Raw genomic sequence first — 20585 nt, forward strand, 5'->3', positions numbered from 1 at the left:
GTTTTCTGAATTTCTTCCAGGTTTTTAGAGGTACACATTTTTGGGTCTATTTTTAGTTTAAAGTTAAGTTTGGGGTAAGAAAATGTGTTAAATAGTATAAAACATTGAAAAGATACTGTATAGCAACTTTATATGTTTTTTTAACAAAATAAAAATTTGATGATGACAAAATAATTTTATTTATATAACAGATTTTAGGAGTCAAATCAAAATTTTACTACTGAACATGTGAAAATTGTTAAAATTCCAGTTTTTTCCAGTTTTTAGTGATTTTTGTTTAAAATTCCAGTTTTTTCCAGGTTTTTTTCAAAATTTCCAAAATTCCAGGCTTTTCCAGGTTTTTTTTTTTGCCTAAATTGTCAAATTCAAGGTTTTTCCAGGACTCCAAGTAAAGTGGCAACCCTGTATATATATTTATGCATACAAACTAGAAAATACTGGACTGGTACATAAATTACTCATTATATCTGATTTAATTTTGATTTAAAAAGTATAATTAATCCAAAAAAATTTGGAAATACCTAAATATTAATGTAAAACAAAGCATAAGAATAAATCAACTGGTTGTTTAAAAACTTATCTAGGTTTTCAATCTTTAAGTCAAAAAATGTCCTGAATGACGTTTTATATCCAAGGCGTTCAAAAACTGTCTGTCCTAAGACATCTTAAGTTTTTTGAAATATTATTTTTTTTTAAACTTTTTTAAATCAATACAAATGAAGTTTGTGAAAAACTGGTTAAAAAATATCAAAATATTGAATAAATAAGAACTAAATTTCGTTCAAGATTTAGAAAAAAACTAAACTTATATTATAAAATACTTAAAAAACTATTTTGACTTTTCTTATTGAAAACAAACTGGTCTGAGTCAAACTGAAACTTTCAAAAACTTCAAGCTGTTTTGAGTTATCCTAAATACACTGAATATACTGAGTGGGTGTCAACTCTTTATTTGTTATTGTTATTGAAATTTACAGAAAGTTATAGAAAAATCTAGAAATTTCTTGAAAATACTAAAATATTCATGAAAAAAAAGTCTATTCTAGCATAATACAGTTCTTTGAAGTATCTGAACTTAAAAAGTAAACTTTGAGTCATTTCATAAAACATTCTTTAATTTTTTTTTTTTAATTAAGTCAAACTAGAATAAAAAAATATACTATCATTACTGAGCAAAAAAAAAGTACAATCATTACTTTTTATAAAAAATAATGTAATTACTATAATGTAATAATAATAATAATGTGATATGTGCACAAATAACTGAAAGGTTTTTTGTGCACCAGATCTTAGGACAAATTATTTTGAGCGCTTTTTTTGTTGTTCAATAAACTATATATATAATAAGATGCTTAACAATTTTAAAGAAAGGTTAATATCAAAAACTAAAATACAATTAATTAACTTATAAAATTTATAATCAGTGTTATATACTTTTGAGACTAAGCAGGTAAGGAGAGTTTTATCAAGTTTCAAGTTTTTTAGATTATGCAAAGTAAAATAATTAATTAGACTGATTAATCAAAATTGTATACTTTCTAAAAATTTTAAGCAATTGTTTTATAATTAAACTAGTCTGGTCTTTAAAAATAAACAAAATTGAAAAATAAGTATTTTTTTATTAAGAATTTTTTTTTTGTATTTTTGCTTTTCCCTGAATTGTTTCTAGAAATGTCTTGCAAAGAATATTTTATAGAACTTTATGGTTATAGCTAAGAATTTGAAGATATGTATATTAGGGTGCTTATGTATTGGCCATTTTGATTTTCCGGCTAAAAAAAAAATTATGTTTTGGAAACTTCATAAAAACATCCTGTGCAAAATTTTAGATGATTTGAAGTAACATTCACCTTGGCAAAAACCAATTTTAAATCAACCACCCCAAAGCAATACAAATGGGATCCAAAAAATAGGAATTTAGGAGTTTTAAGCTGAAAATATATTTACATGTGGCTAATTATCAAACAAAACCATTAAGAAAAATTTAAAACAATTTAAAGAAAGTTTTATGGAAGTGTTTTTTGTTTTTTGAATAAAAATCTGGAAATTTCAAAAAACTTACAAAAAGTGATAAAACCTACATAAAATTAATAAATGTCTCAATAAAACTTTCTTTAAATTGTTTTAAACTGTTCTTAAATTGTTTAAGTTGTTTGTGTGATAATTAGCCACATGTAAAAAGATTTCAGCTTAAAAAGTCTTATTTTTTGGATCCCATACATTTTGCATTGGGGTAGTTACCATAAAATTGGTTTTTGCCAAGTTAAAAGTTTCTTCAAATCATCCAAAATTTTGCACAGAGTGTTTTTATGATATTTTCAAAACACAAAACTTTTTTCAGTTGGAAAATCAAAACTTGCCAAAAAATAAGCACCCTAATGTGTATATAGTAATATTTTTATATTTAACTCATTGACAATGAAAAAACATTGCATACTTGGTTTTTCAAACTTAAAGTTCTTATATATTAAATAGTATAAAAACAAACTTAAGTTTTTGTAAAAATGCTTGGACCCCTAACCACAGCCTTTAAAACGTATAAAGTATTGGTATAATTCAATTTGAAACAGATTCAGTTTTACTTATCAACAAAAACCAGTTAAAATGTGGTTAAAAAAAAAACATAAATTATCAAAAATGTCTGAAATAAAAATGAGAGTGGCTGATGAAATACTTTTTACTAATATTTTAACTAAGCTAATTATTAAAGTCATAAAAATTATCAGTTTAAAAATAATAAAAAATACTCTTTTGTTCTCAAGACAATCAAACAATAGTATTATAATTTTACAAACAAATAACATTGTATATTACAAAGTTATATTATCCTAAATATTACAAAGTTATAGACAATTTTAACTATAGAATAAAAAATCAAACAAAATGTTTGATTATTATAGTAATCAAGCAAGTTAAAAACTATAACAGACAGATCATTAACTACATCAAAGTTGGATTTGTTTCAATCAGAACTATATGACATTTAAATTATTTAACTATTTTAAGTCTAATGTCTTTATTAAACATGTATTTCTTTTATAAGCATTAGAAATTTAAAATAGTTCTTAAAGTTATAAATAAATAAAAATTATACAGATATTAATTATAATTACATACCTTAATGTATTAATTACTTACTTACAATTAATTATTAAGATTAAATTAAATTTTATACATTAAAATAAAACTATTTTTAATGATAAAATAAACTGTAATATTACTAAAAGAAGTTAAGCATCGTTTACACTAACTAAATTAATAATCTTAGAAATTAAGAAATAGGTTAAAGTAGGGTTTAATTCTGATTATAGTTACTCGAATAATATGGTTTGATTTAAGCTTTTAAACTGGGTTAGAAAAATTATAATGTACTTTATACTATTAGGTTGTATCCCTTATAACAATGAGTTAAAAACTCAAGTTTGAGTTAAAAATCATTGTTTGATTAAGAACAATAAAGTATAAATTAAGTTTTATCTCAAATTATAATCCACTAAAACATTAACAAACAGATATTACATGAGTGCAAAATTATTATGATCAAAATTAAGATCCAAGTAATTATTTATTAAGTTTCAAATTACTAAGTAATTATATATACAACTTTTCAAAATGTCCAAAATAAGAAAAAAATAATTTTTACCCATATTTTTTGAGACAAACTGTATATACCAATAACTTACATTTGTTTGAAAAATATTGTTACTTTAAAATTTCAATTGCTAATGTTTTGTATAAATGGGTTCTTCAAAAATAATATATATGTGAAGTCTTAAGTTTTGATTTGAATAAATATTCTTAAATATGTGCACTATTTTGTAGAAATGTAGAATAAAAGAAAAATGTGAACGGTCACAACTATGGTCAATGGACTGGTGTGCAGAATAACCTTTTGGTCATCAAGCCTCACACCATATATTTGTAAATAACTTTAATAAGTTTTATCTAAAACTTTAATTAAGGCCATAGGGGGGTCCACCATTTTTTTTTTTTACAAAAATTAACTTTGGCTTTTATATGACAGCTTCAAGTACAAACTACAAGCCAGTTTTTATAGAATTCAAAAATATCATTTAACTTTTGAGATATTTGATTTTTTGTAAAAATTTTCTAATATAAACATATGGACCACAAATTTTTTGGGGTCAAATTTCTCAGAAATTTTAAAATTCACTAAAAATCTATCTCCTCCTTCATTTTTCAAGCAATCTTCTTCAAATTTTTAGGAAATGTTCCTTATAATAAAAGGAAAAAATTTTACTTTAGAACTTTAGTAATTTAAAAAAACAAAAATTTTATCACAAAAATTTAAAAAAAAAGTGTTTTTTTTTCAAAAAATATATTTTTAAATTTTTTTTTTTTAAATCCAAAGTAACATTTATTTTTTATTGTATAAAGATTAAACTGTGAAAGTTTGAAGAAGATTGCTTGAAAAATGTAGGAGGAGATAGATTTTAAATGAAATAGTCTTTTTTTGCTGTTTTAGTTTTCCCTTCCCATAGGGAACCTATTATGCGGCCCAACTTTGACTGATTATATCTCAAAAAATAATTTAATTTTTTATAAACAATAAAAAGCATCTTAAAGCTTGGAAAAAACTCTATAAAATAAGATCAACTTGTAGAAAACATGGTTGATTCTAAAAGAAAAAATAATAATATGCTTTCTTTTTTAAACCTATTACTACCAATATTAACGATGAAAACCATAGTCTATCATTGACACCACACAGTCTCCTCCAAAAAAATTCAATTTTGTATACGTTCATATTACATGTTTGTTAAGAGTTGTCCTCTCTACAAGAGCAACCCATTTATATATTTATATAGGGCTCCTTTTTTTAAATTTATCTTAATTTGTTTATTTTAAAACCAAGGTATCCATGATCAATATTTGCAGTAATCAAGTTGCCAAATTTTTTGAGAAATTTCTTCCAGGTTTTTAAAAGTACACGTTTTTGAGTCTATTTTTAGTTAGAAGCTAAGTTTAAAACTGTGCTAAGTAATGTAACAACATTAAAAAGATACTGTTAAACTACTTTAAATGAATCTTTTAATAAATTCTTTAACTAATATAAGAAAAATGTAATAAAATTGAATCCCCCAAAAAACGTTAAGTGTTGAAAGGGGTAGAGTTTGAGACTGGTAAATTTTTACAATAAAATACAATTAAATAAATATTTTGATAATGACAAAAAAATTCCGTCTCTATGGTAGATTTTTAGTATCAAATAAAAATTTTACAACTAAACATATGAAAATTGTTTAAAATTCTAAGATTTTCCAGGTTATTTAGTGATTTTTGTTCAAAACTCCAGGTTTTTTTTCAAAATTTCTAAAATTTCAGATTTTTTGGCAACCCTTAGTTTTAGTTTTAAAAAAGTTGCTTACTATATTTTAATTTAATATTTATTTTACTCAATTAGTACTACTTAATTATTAAAATTTTTCTTTCTTTTTTTTAGGTGAGACTTTCTACCATAAGAAATAAAAAATAAAATAATAATAATAATTAATATTTATACTTGGTTTATAATCCTTTACTTAGAATTGCAATACTCAATTTACAATTTAAAATCATAAATCATTTGATTTTCTTCATATAATCTTTCTTCAATGAGCCACAATTTTGACTTCATAATATGAATTATAAAACATTACTCCATGATGCAATCATGGCATAACACTTTATGCATGAGCGATTTCCCAAAATTAACATAGTATTGCATTGGTTACATAAATGTTTGGTTACAAGTTCGTTATTCACTATTCAAAATATTGCTAATTGGAAATACACTGAATTTCTAAGAAATTTCTAGAACTTGAACTAAAAAATAAAAGTTAAAATTGAAAATATAATTAAATTCGATAAAAATCAAACTTCTTATTAAAAAAAATATCTACATAACTTTTTTACTTTTCACAAGTTAATTACTTTTTGAGGTTATCCGATTTAACACTTCCTCCTAACAGTAAAAATAAATTGAGATATATATGTTGATAAGTTGTAGTATTTATGCTTATTGAGAAGTTAAATATGCCAAAGTTAGCCTTTATTCTAAGAAAATACAATAGTATCTTTAAAGGTTATTTTTGATCATTTTCTAGTCATAATAGAGTAAAAATAAGTCTATTAAATAAAAAACGAAAATAATCAAAAAAAAAAAAGGTCTAAGCATCTACTAGTGTACAAAAACATCTCTCGGTTATCGATTCAAAAACTAAAAACTTACCTTAAAACGTACTAAAAAATAAAAAATAAATTTATTCTTAAAGTACGAATATGTTATTTTAAAAAAAAATTGTAAAATATCAGTGTTGTTTAGTAATTTAAATTCTGACAAAAAAACTAAATAAGTTACTTTAAATAGTCTTAATTTTTGTTTATAGACACCAAATTAAAACGTGTTTAAAACAAATGCTACAAAATTTTCATATAGACTAATATACTTTATATTAATTTTAAGTTTGAAATAGCAACTTTCTGTTAAAATTTGTTTCCATTTAATCTATTTCTTTTTATAAGCTAAATGGTCCATTTGATTTTCATATGACCTATTTTCCTATGACTTTTGATTGAGGTTGCTGGACCTGGACAAGACGTTAAAAGGTATCCGTGATGCGCGACTCGATAAGCTTAGGATAGTCACCAGATCCTAAGACGAGTATTTAAATTGTATTTTATTTGTTCAATAAACGATAATTTAGCTTCAATCTAATCATTTACTTTCCGAACTCCGAAACGTGAAGTCGTACTTGAAACAATATATCATTATTTAATAAAAGAGCTAGTATAAATATACTAATTTTGGGTTTAAAATCTTAGTCGCTTTGAATTAATTTCAAGGATAATTGAAGTAGACGCTAAGTCACAATCACCAAATTGAATTAGTTATTAAAATTTTAAGTTTAACATTAGTTAAGTGATTTATTGAACAAAAACAAAAAATTGCTCAAATTTTTTGATTCAAGGAACAGACTGGATACACAAAAAAACCTCTCGGTCATCAGTTTAGTTCAAATTTTTAACCAGTTATTAAAATAACTCTTCTTTGAGTTTTAAAGTTTTTCCCAATTACTTTTAGTTTCAGCTGAAAAAAATATATTTGCTTAGCAAGCAACATTGTTTTAATAAAAACTAAATAGTAATGTTGGTATTAGTACTAACTACTTTAAAAATTTATCAGGAGACGAATGTAGTAATTTTTAAACTCTTGTTCTATAAAATAAATGGATCACGATAACTGGTCTTAATTTAAGTAACAAATTTATTTAATATATTTTACCGGTAAAAGCCATCAAATTAATTATTTACATTTATTTTTATCTCAATAGATTTTTAGCAAAACAATGCTTTGATCATTATACAAATACAACACGAAATTTTAGTTAGACTGTATAGTGTATATTTTTGTATTGTGTCATCTTATTGTTTTATATTTTTCTGTTCGGTACTTCTAGTTACATATGAAAAGTTTTTTAAGCGCTTTAAAACAATTAAGCTGTTCACTGGAAAATTATTTTAATTTTTTCAGTTTACTCACTATTAATTGTTAAAGAAGAAAACAATAAAAGTAGTTTGTAAAAAATTTACAAAACTTTATATCTTAAAAACATACGCAACAAAAACCATTACAAAAGTTTCAATAACTGAATATAGAAATAACTTAAAACTTCAGTAATTTTTATTTTTATTGATCATATACGTGCTTGATAGAAAATGTCACAACAGATCGTAATGAATTTTAAAAGATGAAAATCAACTGCTAAAGTCGCTGATTTATTAATATTTGTTTACAATTTTTGACGAGCGGTAAAAAATAAGTTTTTAAGTTAAAAAAACTACTTGGAAGATAGTTACTTTTAAATTAGTATAAAAACTTTTTTTTTTTGCATTTAACCTAGTTAATATTATCTTAAATATATTTAAGATAATATTAACTAGGTTAAATGCAAAAAAAAAAGTCATTTTCATCTTTTAAAATTCATTACGATCTGTTGTGACATTTTCTATCAAGCACGTATATGATCAATAAAAATAAAAATTACTGAAGTTTTAAGTTCGAGTGTTTAAACTATTTTTCTAATAACTATGGAAATAAAAGTTTGAAATTATGGCGATCCTTATGAGAAAATTTTAAGAAGCATTTTAAAGCAAAAATTAAAGGGTAATAAAATTGTTAGTAAAATTAAAGCCGTTATTTTTTATTTCTAAATATGCATTTTAAATTTATATAGTTTTAAAGGTTAGTTCATTACACAAGTATATTTAGAACGACATTTTTTATCAAAGATACACGATAGTTATTTTTTATAAGCTTATACTTATAAGCTTGCACAGTTTGAGCCTTTTAAAGTAAATTGGAGTCTTTTAAACTGTAACTGCCTTTTTAAATTGTAACCTTTAAAACCATCTCTTAGTTCAAAAGGAAGGCTTTTAAACTTAATTCTTAGCTTGCTAACCTTATTTAGGAATTAAAGTTCTCTTAATTTTTTTTAGATCTTATTAAATCGTATACTTTATTAAAAAAAATAATTATATGCAAATGATGTAATACTTCCTTATCAGGTATGTAACTTCAATTACTTGCTTATACTCTTTCCTTTTTATTGGATAGTAACTTTTTAGTGTTCGTAAAAGTTTTTTTTTCTCATAAAATTGTAGTATTATATCATTTTTCAGTTTTCTTACAACATGATTACAAATAACATATTTCCACATATGCATAATAGCTTATATTTTAAATAATCATTTATGTATTTAGCAATAATCTAAAAAGTCTCTAACTTTTTGTAGTAACTTCTATGAAAAAATTCAGAATATTTATCGATGTTATATAAGTTAAATATAAATACATTGGTAAAAATTTTTCATCAAAAAATAATTAGTTAAAACGAAGTACTTAATTTTAGTAAAAAAATACAGAATTTAATATACTGTTAGAGAATAGAAGTAATTCATAAAAACCAATTTAAAAATAGTTAGTAGTTGAATTAAAATAAACTTAAATCAAATTTCAATACGAGTAAAAAAGACTTCTGAAGATAAAAAACAGTTACTTTGTACTTTTGTTAGTTTAGATATAAGTTTTAAACAGATTAAATTAAGGTACATTTACTTCAAATATGATAATTATTGCAGACCGTGTTTTTAAATAAAACATTTTAAATTAGCTTTAATAAAAAGTCAAGCTGCTTTTTCTTGACTTATTTAAGATTAGACTATAAAAAAGTTAAGAATCGACTTAGAGTACTTTTTGCAATTTTATTAAGTATTTTAAAACCAAACAGACTGTAAAGTAGGCGATGATTCTAAAAAGTTTTGAGTGAGGAAAACTTCAATCTAAAAGAAGTTTTTATAATAAAAGAACTTGAAAATAATGTTTCAATACCCAGGTAACAAAAAATTGAAGTTAATTATCAGTATTTACTATTAGCTCAATTAAGAGTGCATCTTTCATTACTTAAATTTTCTCGGAATAGTTTATCTAGTACACTAATTAGCTTTTTTAGGGAAGTTTTTATTAAAAAAGAAGGCAACGATAGTATACGTAAGAAATTATTTACTTAAAAAAACATATATTGCTAGGACTTTTAAGTTTTGGTTTTCCCTTTTTATATATTTTAGGGTCCTTAATTTTACAGCTACTTTTTTCCAAGATCGGTAACCGAGAAAAAGAGTTTTTGGCATAAAAAGAATTATTTTTCGGAAATATCATAAAAAAAGAACTATGTGCAAAGTTTTAGATGAAGAAACTTTAACCTTGGAAACAACCGATTTTAATAATTAAAAACTATTCCAATACAAAATGTAAGGGATTATAAAAATAGGACTTTGGAAGTTTTTAGCTGAAACTTTTTTACATGTGGCCAATTATCACACAAACACATTGTGAACAGTTTAAAGAACATTTTGTGTTGGAATTTCTTGATGTTTGAAAAAATATTCAAGAAAACTTACAAAAAGTGATAAAAAATACATAAAATCAAGAAATGCGGCCATTAAAACTTTCTTTAAGTAGTTTTAAATTGTTCAGAATGTATATGTATGATTATTAGCCACACGTAAGAAAAAATAGCCTAAAACTCCAAGGTCGCATTTTTTGGATCCTATAAATTATGTATGGGTGGTTTTGATAATATTGGTGCCAAAATAAAAGTTTCTTCAAATCATCTAAAATTTTGCGCAGAGTGTTTTTATGATATTTCTAAAACATATTTTTCTTTCAGCCGGAAAATCAAAAGCAGCTGTAAAAATAATCACCCTTATATATATATCAATAGTCTAAGTAAGCTTTAAAAGAAACTAAAACAGCTAGTACAAAGGATCTCCAAACTTTTAACTTAAATCGTATTATACATTAAATTATAATTTTTTGGCAAAACCAAATTTTACTTTTAACTGAGTATTTTTCGAACAATACTTAAGAAACGGTAATTTACATATTTTTTTTAACAAAAATTTAGAAAGGTACTCCATTTATTTAAACTAATGTGTTTTCTCTGTACTCAAAAGCAGATTTACTTAAAGAAATTTTTAACTTTGTTTTTTAATTTAATTTTTGGTATTTTGTTTTAAATAAACTAGTTTTATCTACAACTAGTTTTTAGTTTTATAAGTATAAAAATATTTTTTACAAATCAACGTATTTTAAAACCTCACAACTGCTATTAGTAATTTTACATTGATCGGAGGATTTATAAAAATAACATAGCTCATAAAAACCTTTCATAAAACTTGTGTTATTTTTGAAATAAATGTTTATACTGAGTGGAAGATTTTTTAAATAAAATATAAACTTATAAATTATGAGCACAATGACTTAAACAAAACTAAAATTACACGTTTGCTTTCAACTGTTTCAAAATCTAATAAAAGTATTTTTGAAAACTTCATTTTAGTTAAGTTACAATAAATTGTAAAGGATTGTTGCTTTTTAAAGTTAAAAATTTTCATCCTGTCCTGAATGTCTAAAAACTATCCTGAAGTAATTGGAACAAATTCTTTTATGCACGAGCTAAAAACTGAACTAAGCTGTAATCAGGCTTCAAAAGTCTACAACTAGCCAGAGTTTTGCAAAAACAGAATTGCGTACAAACCTTAGATTCCAAACAACTGAAAAAAAAACTAAAGTTAGCTTTCATAAGTATTTAAACTAACCTAATAAAGTGGTAGCCGAGATTCTGGTAGCTTAAATCAGTGGTGGTCAAAGTGCGTACTAATGTGCAATAGTGTGGACGAAACTTATTTGAGTGTGCATGAAAAACAGTCCTTAAACTTGAAACTTACACTAGATATTCTTGAGTTCCGGATGAAGACCAAAAAAAAGGTCTATGTGTTTTAAAAGCTAATTTTTAAACTTTCATTAGACCAGGGTTTCCAAAAATAGATCAAGAAACCTTTTTGGGCCCATGAGGTCATACTTTGATACACTAGATATTCTTGAGTTGATGATGAAGAGCAAAAAAAAAGTTTTTTAAGTAGTTTTTTTAGCAATCTTATGAGAGGGAGCCATGGATTTTTCAATTTATTTTAAGGAGGCTATATTTTGATAAAGGTTTGGGAAATTCTGCACTAAATATTATGAGAAAATTGTACATTGGGAGCCGTAAATATTTTATTTTGCGATCTGGGGTGCTAAGATTTAGTTTAGCTTGACGACCTCTGTTTTAATAATAAAAAAAATATTCTACAAAAGTCAGAGTAATAATTTAACCACAAATCTCTATATAAAAAACTGTTTAAAATTGATAAATTATACTACTTAGTTAAGAAAAAAAAAACTTTTTATGCAAATCATTGTATAGTAGCTATTAGCATTTTACTTAAAACTATTGTAATCATTTTAAAATTAAACTTTTTACTTAGACAATCTTTAATAAAGTTTTTGGTAAGAAGCATTGTAATGACAGTACAATATTTCTTGCATTGTCATTGTTTTGGAGAATTATTATGAGAAGTATATTGATTAAAACGGACTATAAGCTACATTCAAATAAACAAATTATTAACAAACTGGTTATTATTTTTCGAGTCATTAAAAAATTAAATTAAGATCAATATTTCTGTTCCAAGTATTTTAACTGAGTCTCTAACTACTTCAAAAATGATTTTTTAAAACAGTAAGTTTACAAAATAAAACTGAAACTTCCATTTAAAATGCAACAACAAAACAGAAGTAATGATATAACAAGAACTAAAAATTTATTGAGTACAAATTGAAATACAAAGTATCAAAATATATCACCAAATATAAAGTAAATACACAACTGCTTTAGCTTGTTTTTTCCGAGTATCAAATAAAAAACTGCTACGAAGAAATTAATCACCTATTTTTACAGTCTAAAGTAATTTTAACTAGAAATTAAAAAAAGTAAAAAAAATACTTTTTAGGTGGACAGTTTAGAATATAACAACAAAGTGAATTTTATACGACTATAAATGTAGCCTAAATAAGTAAAAATGTACATATTTCAAGTGGATAATTCATCTCATATTAATAAAGATAAACTTTGAAATATTTATCAGTTATAGCAACAAAACATTCGTCAAAAAATAACTTAACTCTTAGAAATTGAAGTAAAAAAAAGATTAGATGCAACAACAATAAAATACTCAGTAGTAGGTGAAACAAAATACTTTTTTTTTTGAGAAAAATACGTTTACAATAAATTACTTAGTATGAAGTGAGGCCTATACAAACGAAATTATTGTTTTTTTTTCAAGAAAAACTTATTTATACAACAAATACTCAATAGAAGCAACTTATTTCTACCAACTTATTGCACTTAATACCTCTTGCTCATGTACTTGTCAGGGAAGACGAACGAATGGTGGCTCTTGGGTGGAACCATCCACATGTACCCGGCATTCGGTATCACGTTCCAGTGAAGCGACAGTTTCACCTCTTTTCCCCTGTGAAAATATTGGCTTTTAGTAAAAGTATTGTTTGTAATCTAATTATTTCCTTCACCCTGTGAAGATAGCATTTTTATACAGTTACAAATAAAAAACATAATTCTATAAACTTATAAAACAGTAAATATTTTAATTATATTCTAACTATTTAATTTCCCCCACTTTGTTTAAGTATTAGTTTTTACTGTATAGCATACTTACTAAAGCTAATGTGAAAACGATTTTATTGAAATCATAAAATATTTAGAAACGTTTTGCGGATACCAATATAAATTAGTATTTTCTATATGATATCTGATGTGTACCGCACTTTCACTATTCAGCTGTTAAAACTATCTATAAATTTTAATAAAGTTCAAACGAATTGAGCTTCTTTGTGAGAAGATTTCTTTTGCTATTCTATAAGACTAAAGCCTAAAATTTAACTTTGTTTTTTAAAAAATTAGCCCAAAAATTAAAAATGTTTTAAAGATCTTCAGTACCATAAAAAAAGTTTTGAAAATGATACTACAATTTTCTTTTTTCTAAAGAAGTTGCCTAATTATAGTATTGAAAATAATCTATATTATGACTAAGAAACTATGATATTATAAAAAAAAAAAGTATCAGTTTAAAATTTACAAAATACTAGATTTTAGATAGATATAAAATTAAAAGGAGTTAAACTGTAAATATAAATTTAAATACATCTTTTCAAAAAGCATAAATAATTTCCAAATTTTAACAAAAATCAACTTATTTATGAAGGAAATATCAAAATAAACTTTTAATTAAAAAACGAATAAACTACAATACTTTAAATTGAAATAAACAAAACAATAAAAACGGTACAACATACCAACATCACTAGCTAACTTCTAAAGTTTAATAAAGCATATTTTACTCTTTAAATAATAAAAACTTTTAAACAAGTTTGTACTTTATAGTAAGATTAGATCTATGTACTTTAGTATTAAAAAAAGAGATTAATTAAACTAATAATCCATTATATAAAAATACAAACAAACACTTTGAATTTTTTTTGAAGTAAAAAATGCAAAGTGTTCGTTAAAATTTTTTGTTTTGCTCCCCAAAAAAGTCATTTAGCAGAAATCTATCACATAATCTATATCTATAATAATCAAAACTGAGAAAGTTGCCATCATCAAATAGTAGTACTGAAAATATATATCTAAATATAAGTATAAAGTACTAAACAAAACAAATATTTTGAAGTAAAAACAATACAACCCTCAAAAATATATTACTTAATTCAAACTACTTACAGAAGGTATTAATTATTACTTATTTAAAACCTATTACAAAAAACTGTCTCATTAATTGTGCAAACCTGAGAAAGTTGCCGTCGTCGAAGAAGTAGTACTTTGTGTTCATCTTCTTCAAATCGAGGTTGGCGTTTTCCCCCCTCTTGATGATTTTGTCCCACAAAACCACCTGGTTCACCTTGTTGTCCTCGGTCTCGTATTCCGCCAGAAGGTACAAGAACAACTGCTTGCAGTTCCAGTTGAACACGTCCGTCAAGTCTGTTGTGATGGAACAATTGTAGTTAATTTATTGTTTTTTATTTTTTGGGTAAAGCTAATTCAAGTACAACTGCTTGTAATGGAACACGCCTGTCAAGTAAATAATAATGTCTGGAAGTTTAGTAATTGATACGTGTGTTTACTTTTTTCTGTTAAGCGTTTATGGGATATATCATGTTTAGTGTATTTAGTGTTGTGATGGGTTGTTATTATTCAAGCTATTTATTATTTTTCAGTTTTGGAGATGAGTTTTTAGTGGATTGTGTTCAAAAGGTGGGGTCAGCCTTGACTTTTGCAAGATGATCTTATTTTGAAGAGTTTATCTACATGGTTACCACTAAAATTTCAAAAAATAAACTATAGGGAAACCCATGAAATATAGCAAATTTATAGGGAAATTAATTAAAAAAAAACATTGAATTTTGTACATTACAAATATATTTTTAAGGTACATAAAAGAAAACGTGTCATTAACAATTTAGAAGCACAGTCTTAATATAAAATTTACGAAAGTTCGAAGGTTTTTGAGCTCTAATTTTAGATAAATAAGCAAAATTTAGACAAATTGTATTTAATATAAATAGAGAAAAATTTTATATGCCAGATGGCGCCACAGAGTCACAATTTTGTACTTAAATAACTTGAAGTAATTTCAACCACGCGGTGTTGCTGTTTTGGTTTTCAAGTTTCAATAAAAATAATTTCAATTAAAAAATAATTTCTAGGGATTTTTACAAACTTTTCAATTTTTTTCTAGGGACTTTTCAGAATATTGCAAATTTCTAGGGATTTATAGAGGAAGTGGGAACCCTGTATTTTGCCATATAATTTTTTATCCCTAAATCTTTTCCATAATTTTTTAACCAATTCTTTTAAAATTTATACTGCAAGACATTGCTAATATTTCAAAAATCATTACAACTTTCTTTTTAATTAAAAGAAAAACAAACTTATTAAGAAAAAAAACCTATTTTTTTAGTATTAAATAAGAACTTTTTTGATGTTTTAAAAATTCAAACATTCAAAGTCTAAAATATTTTCTAAAAATTTGAGGTCTCAAACTCGAAAATAGAAGAAATATTTTTAGTGAGTTTTTGATATTGAGTCAGATAAAATTGACGAGAGAATGTTGAGGTCTGCTCTTCGTATTGAGAACTTTTAACAAAAACAACTATATTTCATAGTTAATGAAAATTTTATATGCTATAAAAACTGATTAAAAACTTATAATTTAAGCTTTCATATAATTTTGTAAGAAATGTTGTTGCATCTTTGAAAGTATTATCAATTTTTATTGAAAATATTAAATAACTTGAGCTTAAAACTGATAGAAATTGTTATTAATAAAAGCTTTATAAAGTTATAAAAAAAATTAAAATGGACTTGATAAAACAGTGTTTTAAATAAAATATTAGTCTGAGATATATGAAGTCAGATTTATAAAAAAAAAGTTTCAACTATTATAAGTAGACTAGAGTTTTACAATATTTAAAACTAGCCTGAGATATCATAAGTAGCCTTAGTATGTGGTAACCCTGAATTTATTTATAAAATCCCATTAAACTGTTGTACAGGATTGCCTAATGTTTTTTGAAAAATTTATCTGGGTTTTCAGAATATAAGTATTTTTGTTAATTTTTAGCATAAAATTAAATTAATGGTAAAACACAGTCTTAAGTTGTATAAAAATATTAATAAGATTCTGTTATGCTACTTCAAAAGTATTTCATATAAAAAACTTACAATACCAAAAAAAATTGTACATGATAGATTTTTTGTATCTAATAAAAACTTCATTACTTTAAAAGTAAAAATTAAATTCCAGGTTTCTTATTGATTTTCAATAAAATTTAAGGTTTTTAAGGGTTATTTTTGCCTAAAATGTCAATCTCCAGGTTTTTTGGCAACCCTGTATTGCATTGCTCAAAAATAAAACATTAACAAGAACAACAAAACTTAAAAACTTTGGATGAGTAAATAAATTATAATATAAGTTTTATAGTGATAAACTGATGAATATAAGCAGGATTGCCACATTTCTTGCAGAAAAAAATCTGACTCTTAAACTAAATTCTTAATTAAAAGCAATTCAAAAGTACATAACTAAAAACTTGAAACATTTCAATCAATTTCAAAAATTAATTAAAAACTTGAAAACAAGTTGAATTGCAAAAGTAATTATTTTTATAAAATAATAACATTAGCAAAGGTGCAGTTTATAGTGATACAAACCTTCTTATTAAAAGCAAATGTTAATATCAAATTTCCTGACTTTTTTTCAAAAACCCTCATTTTTCCTGTCTTTTTTGTTATATATATATTTATTTTTTCCCGACAATTTCTGACTTTATGGCAACCCCCTAGTTGGCATAAAAAAGCTCTAAACTTACTTCACCAATAATCAGTACTAATTTTAGTCTTTCTTCTACACAAAACCTTTATATAACATTTAAAAATCAGTCTAATCTTTTTTATTTACTACAGGGTTGCTACTCTCTAAAGTAAAAATAAAAAACAAGATTGATTGTAAGGCAAACCTGTTACCGTTTAAGTTAGCTTCCTAAAATATAAATAGACATAATATTAGGCAAATTAAAAAAAGCAAAGTAGTATATTATAACAATATAAAACAGAGTCACTTACTAGCTTTCAAACTGAAGTGCACAACCCCCAAATCATTCGTAATATCTGCATAGTATTCTTCGATGTTCCTCCTATTAGTTCTTTGATAAACAAAAGTACAAAAGAAACAATTACTTATCATTATTTGACCATATAAGCAATCAATAAAAACAAACTGAGTAATTAAAATGCACATATTCAAGTTTTTAATACATGTTTTGAGTAAAAGTCAACTGTCACTACAATTAGCTACAAAACTTAGATTTTATTACAAAACATTAATTATGTTACAAAACAAAGTAAAGTCATAGTACCCTAATATCAAAACAATTAGCTGAAGAGAATTGTGCATTAGTATTAAAAAAGTATCAAAAATAGAAAAAAAACAACAAGGTGGTTAGGTCAAAACCATTTATTATACATACAAAAAATTAACAAGATGTTGAACAACAAAACTGCTTAAAACGGGGTTAAGTGTAGTTTTTTTGGAAATTTCTTGCAGATTGTTGAAAGTACACTTTTTTGGGTCTATCTTTAGTTTAAAGTTAATGTCTTAAACTTAATTAATAATAACACTGAAAAGATACTGTAAAGCTACTTTAAATGTGTTTTTTAATAAATAAAATTTTTGATGATGACAAAGATTTTTATCTGTATTGTATGATAGATTTTTTGAGTCAAAATGAAATTTTACTACTTAACATGTAAAAGTTGTTTAAAATTCCAGGTTTTTTTACTAATTTTCTCAAATTCTAGATTTTTCCAGGACTTTTAGCCTAAATGGTGAAATTCAAGGTTTTTCCAGTATTCTAGGTTTAATGGCCACCCTGTTAAAAAACAATGAAACTAACACCATGGTCTTATCAACACCGATCTCCGCTGTTCTCTGGTTGTCAAGAAAGTGGGTTGTGAGGAAAGCAGCAAAAGTAACTGCCGCAGTAACGCTGACTGTGAAAGCAAACAGAGCGTTTGCTCGGTTCCAAAATGTGTGCATTGTGTATTAACTACTACGTACTCTGAATAAAATGTTTTGGATTATATAACTGCATAGTTTATAAAAGTGTATTTGTAATAACAAAACTTATAACGTTCAACTATCTTGATAAAAAAAACATATTTTTAAATTTTTTAAGAAAAAATATCTTTACTTATATTTTTTAATTCCTACAACTAGGTTGTGTTTTATTATCAAGTTAAGATTAAACTGAGAAATATTTGAGTAAGATTGCTTAAAAACTGTTGCAGAAGATATATTTCAAATGTTGCAAAATGTTTTTAGCAAATTTTTTTCAGTTTTTTCAAATTTCCTTTAGGTTATTAAAAGTACACATTTTTAGGTTTATCTTTAGCCTAAATTTAAGTTAAGGTAAAAACTGTGTTAAATAGTATAAAAGCATTAAAAAAATACTGTAAAGCTACTTTTAATGTGTTTTTTAATAAAAAAAGCTTTCATGATGACACATTTTTTATCTATATAATACATTTTTTGTGCCAAATTGAAATTATACTACTCAACATGTAAACATTGTTAATTTCAAGGTTTTTCTGCGTTTTGAGGTTTTTTAGCTACCCTGTGATATAGTTTTTTTTTTTGATTTTTTAACTTTGCCCTTTAAAGGATCTATTAGACTATCCGACTTTGTTCCCTCATATCACAAAAGCTATTTTTTATTATAATAAACTGTAAAAAGCAACTTTTAGCTTAGTTATAGATCTATAAAATAAGATTAACATGTCATAAAAAGGTTCTGACCCCCTATGCCTTTAACTTTTGAATTTATGTGAACTTTATCTATATTTGAGATTAACATTTATAAAAAGTTAAATTCTTGGTTATATATATTATAAAAGCATTAGTTACAGATAAGTTTGAAAGTATATTTACAAGATTGAAAAGTGTTTCTACTTATATGCTTAACTTGTAACTTAACAATTACTTTTAACAAACACTCTAAACATTAAATTAAAGATGTAGTTAATAAGTACTAGAATGCTATGGTAGGTTAAATGATAAAATATTAAATTAGAAAAAAAAAACAACTAAATCTCAACTTTACTTAATAGCCAAAACAACTAAAAACTAAAATATATAAAACTAAATTAGAATAAAAGAAACTATTTTATTTTTAACTAATTATAAATCAAACTGAAACATTTTTGTGGGTGTCAATTTTATAAATAATTTTTTATAGTTTGAATAATTAATTTAAGATTTTTAAGTGGAGAGTAAACTAGTAATTCTGCAAATTTTATTTTAAGGATAAAATAAATTTAAAAAAATTCTATGTTTCCAATGAAAATATAGTATATTCTTGGTACTTGCCTCTAAAACTTAGTCTACACAAGTTATTATTTCAACTTTTATTAAACATTTATTTTACTTTAAATTATTTGTGTTATTATTTTCAGAACGACAAAATATTTCTAAAATAATTTAGGCCATATAGACTAAAAATGAGTTTTAATAATTAGAGTATTGCTCTAAAGGTATTAACTAAGCCACCAAATTTGTTTTAGAATATTAAGAGTTTTCAAGTAACTTATAAGATGTTAATCAAGTTAAAGAGTTCAATAAGATCTTTTTAGTAGGAGTAAACCTAATTAACCTATATAAAATCTCCTGAAACTTTGAAGCAGTTTCTCAAGCGTTTTAAGCTTAATTTTCTGTGTTAGTATAAAGCTATTTGTACTCTTTAATAAAAACATAGCTTGTTTTAAATATTAGTTACAAAAAGTTTATCATAAGTTAAAAACTACCCATTTAAAAAATATAAGGAGTTAGATTTCTAGTGAAGTCCATGTATAAGTTGGATAGTTTTTACTTTTTGGAGTATTAAAACACTTTTGCAGTAGGATATGAGCTTAACATGACTGAGTAAACAAGACTTAAGGGCATAGGGGGGTGGGTCCAACGTTTTTGTACTAAAAATAACATTGACTTTTACATAAAAGCTATAATACAAAATACTAAAAAGTTTTTATTGAATTAAAATTTCATTAAACTTTTCAGATGTAGTTACTTTTGTAAAGAGTTTCTGATACAAACTTATGGACCACAAATTTTTGAGGTCAATCTTTACATAAATTCAAAAAATGATTAAAGATCTATTTTCTTCTTCATTGTTTGAGCTAGAGACCTCAAAATTTCATGAGGTGTTCATGTTATAGTTTAAAAGACTTTGAAGGTTGCAATTTTAAAAATATTAAAGATGTATTTTTTTATAAAGAACAAAAATTTAAGTAGTTTTTTTGTTAATCAAAAATATAATTTTCAAAATTAAAAAAAAATTCTGCATTTGAAACTTTATAATTTAATAATTGAATTTCTGTAAAAGTTTTAAAAATATTGGTAAAAATGACGAAGAAGATAGATTTTTAATGAAAGAGCTTTTTTTTTGGTTTTTAAGTTTGAACCTTCCATTAAGAACCTATTGACTTCACAAACTTTGACTCAAGGTTTATTATAACTTAAAATTTATTTAGAACCAAACTCACATCATAATACTAATAACACCTTATACA

General features: G+C 24.3%; 1 protein-coding gene across 1 annotated transcript; it reads right to left on the reverse strand.

The window, feature by feature from the left end:
* Positions 1–12275: 12275 nt before the first annotated feature.
* Positions 12276–18075, reverse strand: LOC145835826 (signal peptidase complex subunit 3-like). Its single transcript, XM_082943556.1, has 4 exons — positions 17915–18075; positions 17085–17155; positions 14249–14441; positions 12276–12915 (listed from the first exon to the last, which is right to left on the reverse strand). Exons 1-4 carry the CDS (start codon positions 18055–18057, stop codon positions 12789–12791), a joined length of 534 nt encoding a protein of 177 aa, XP_082799682.1. The 5' UTR covers positions 18058–18075; the 3' UTR covers positions 12276–12788.
* Positions 18076–20585: the final 2510 nt, after the last annotated feature.

This window comes from Thalia democratica, chromosome 5 (assembly GCF_965202585.1).
Source record: "Thalia democratica chromosome 5, ktThaDemo2.hap1.1, whole genome shotgun sequence".
NCBI lineage: Eukaryota > Metazoa > Chordata > Thaliacea > Salpida > Salpidae > Thalia > Thalia democratica.

Excerpts from the sequence above, each read along its gene's own strand:
- LOC145835826 (XM_082943556.1), bottom strand. The coding sequence starts at position 18,057 with ATGCACACATTTTGGAACCGAGCAAACGCTCTGTTTGCTTTCACAGTC. Across the intron at positions 17,156-17,914 it reads GGTGTTGATAAGACCATGGT|GAGGAACATCGAAGAATACT; the intron begins GTTAGTTTCATT and ends AAGAACTAATAG. Across the intron at positions 14,442-17,084 it reads GCACTTCAGTTTGAAAGCTA|ACTTGACGGACGTGTTCAAC; the intron begins GTAAGTGACTCT and ends CCATCACAACAG.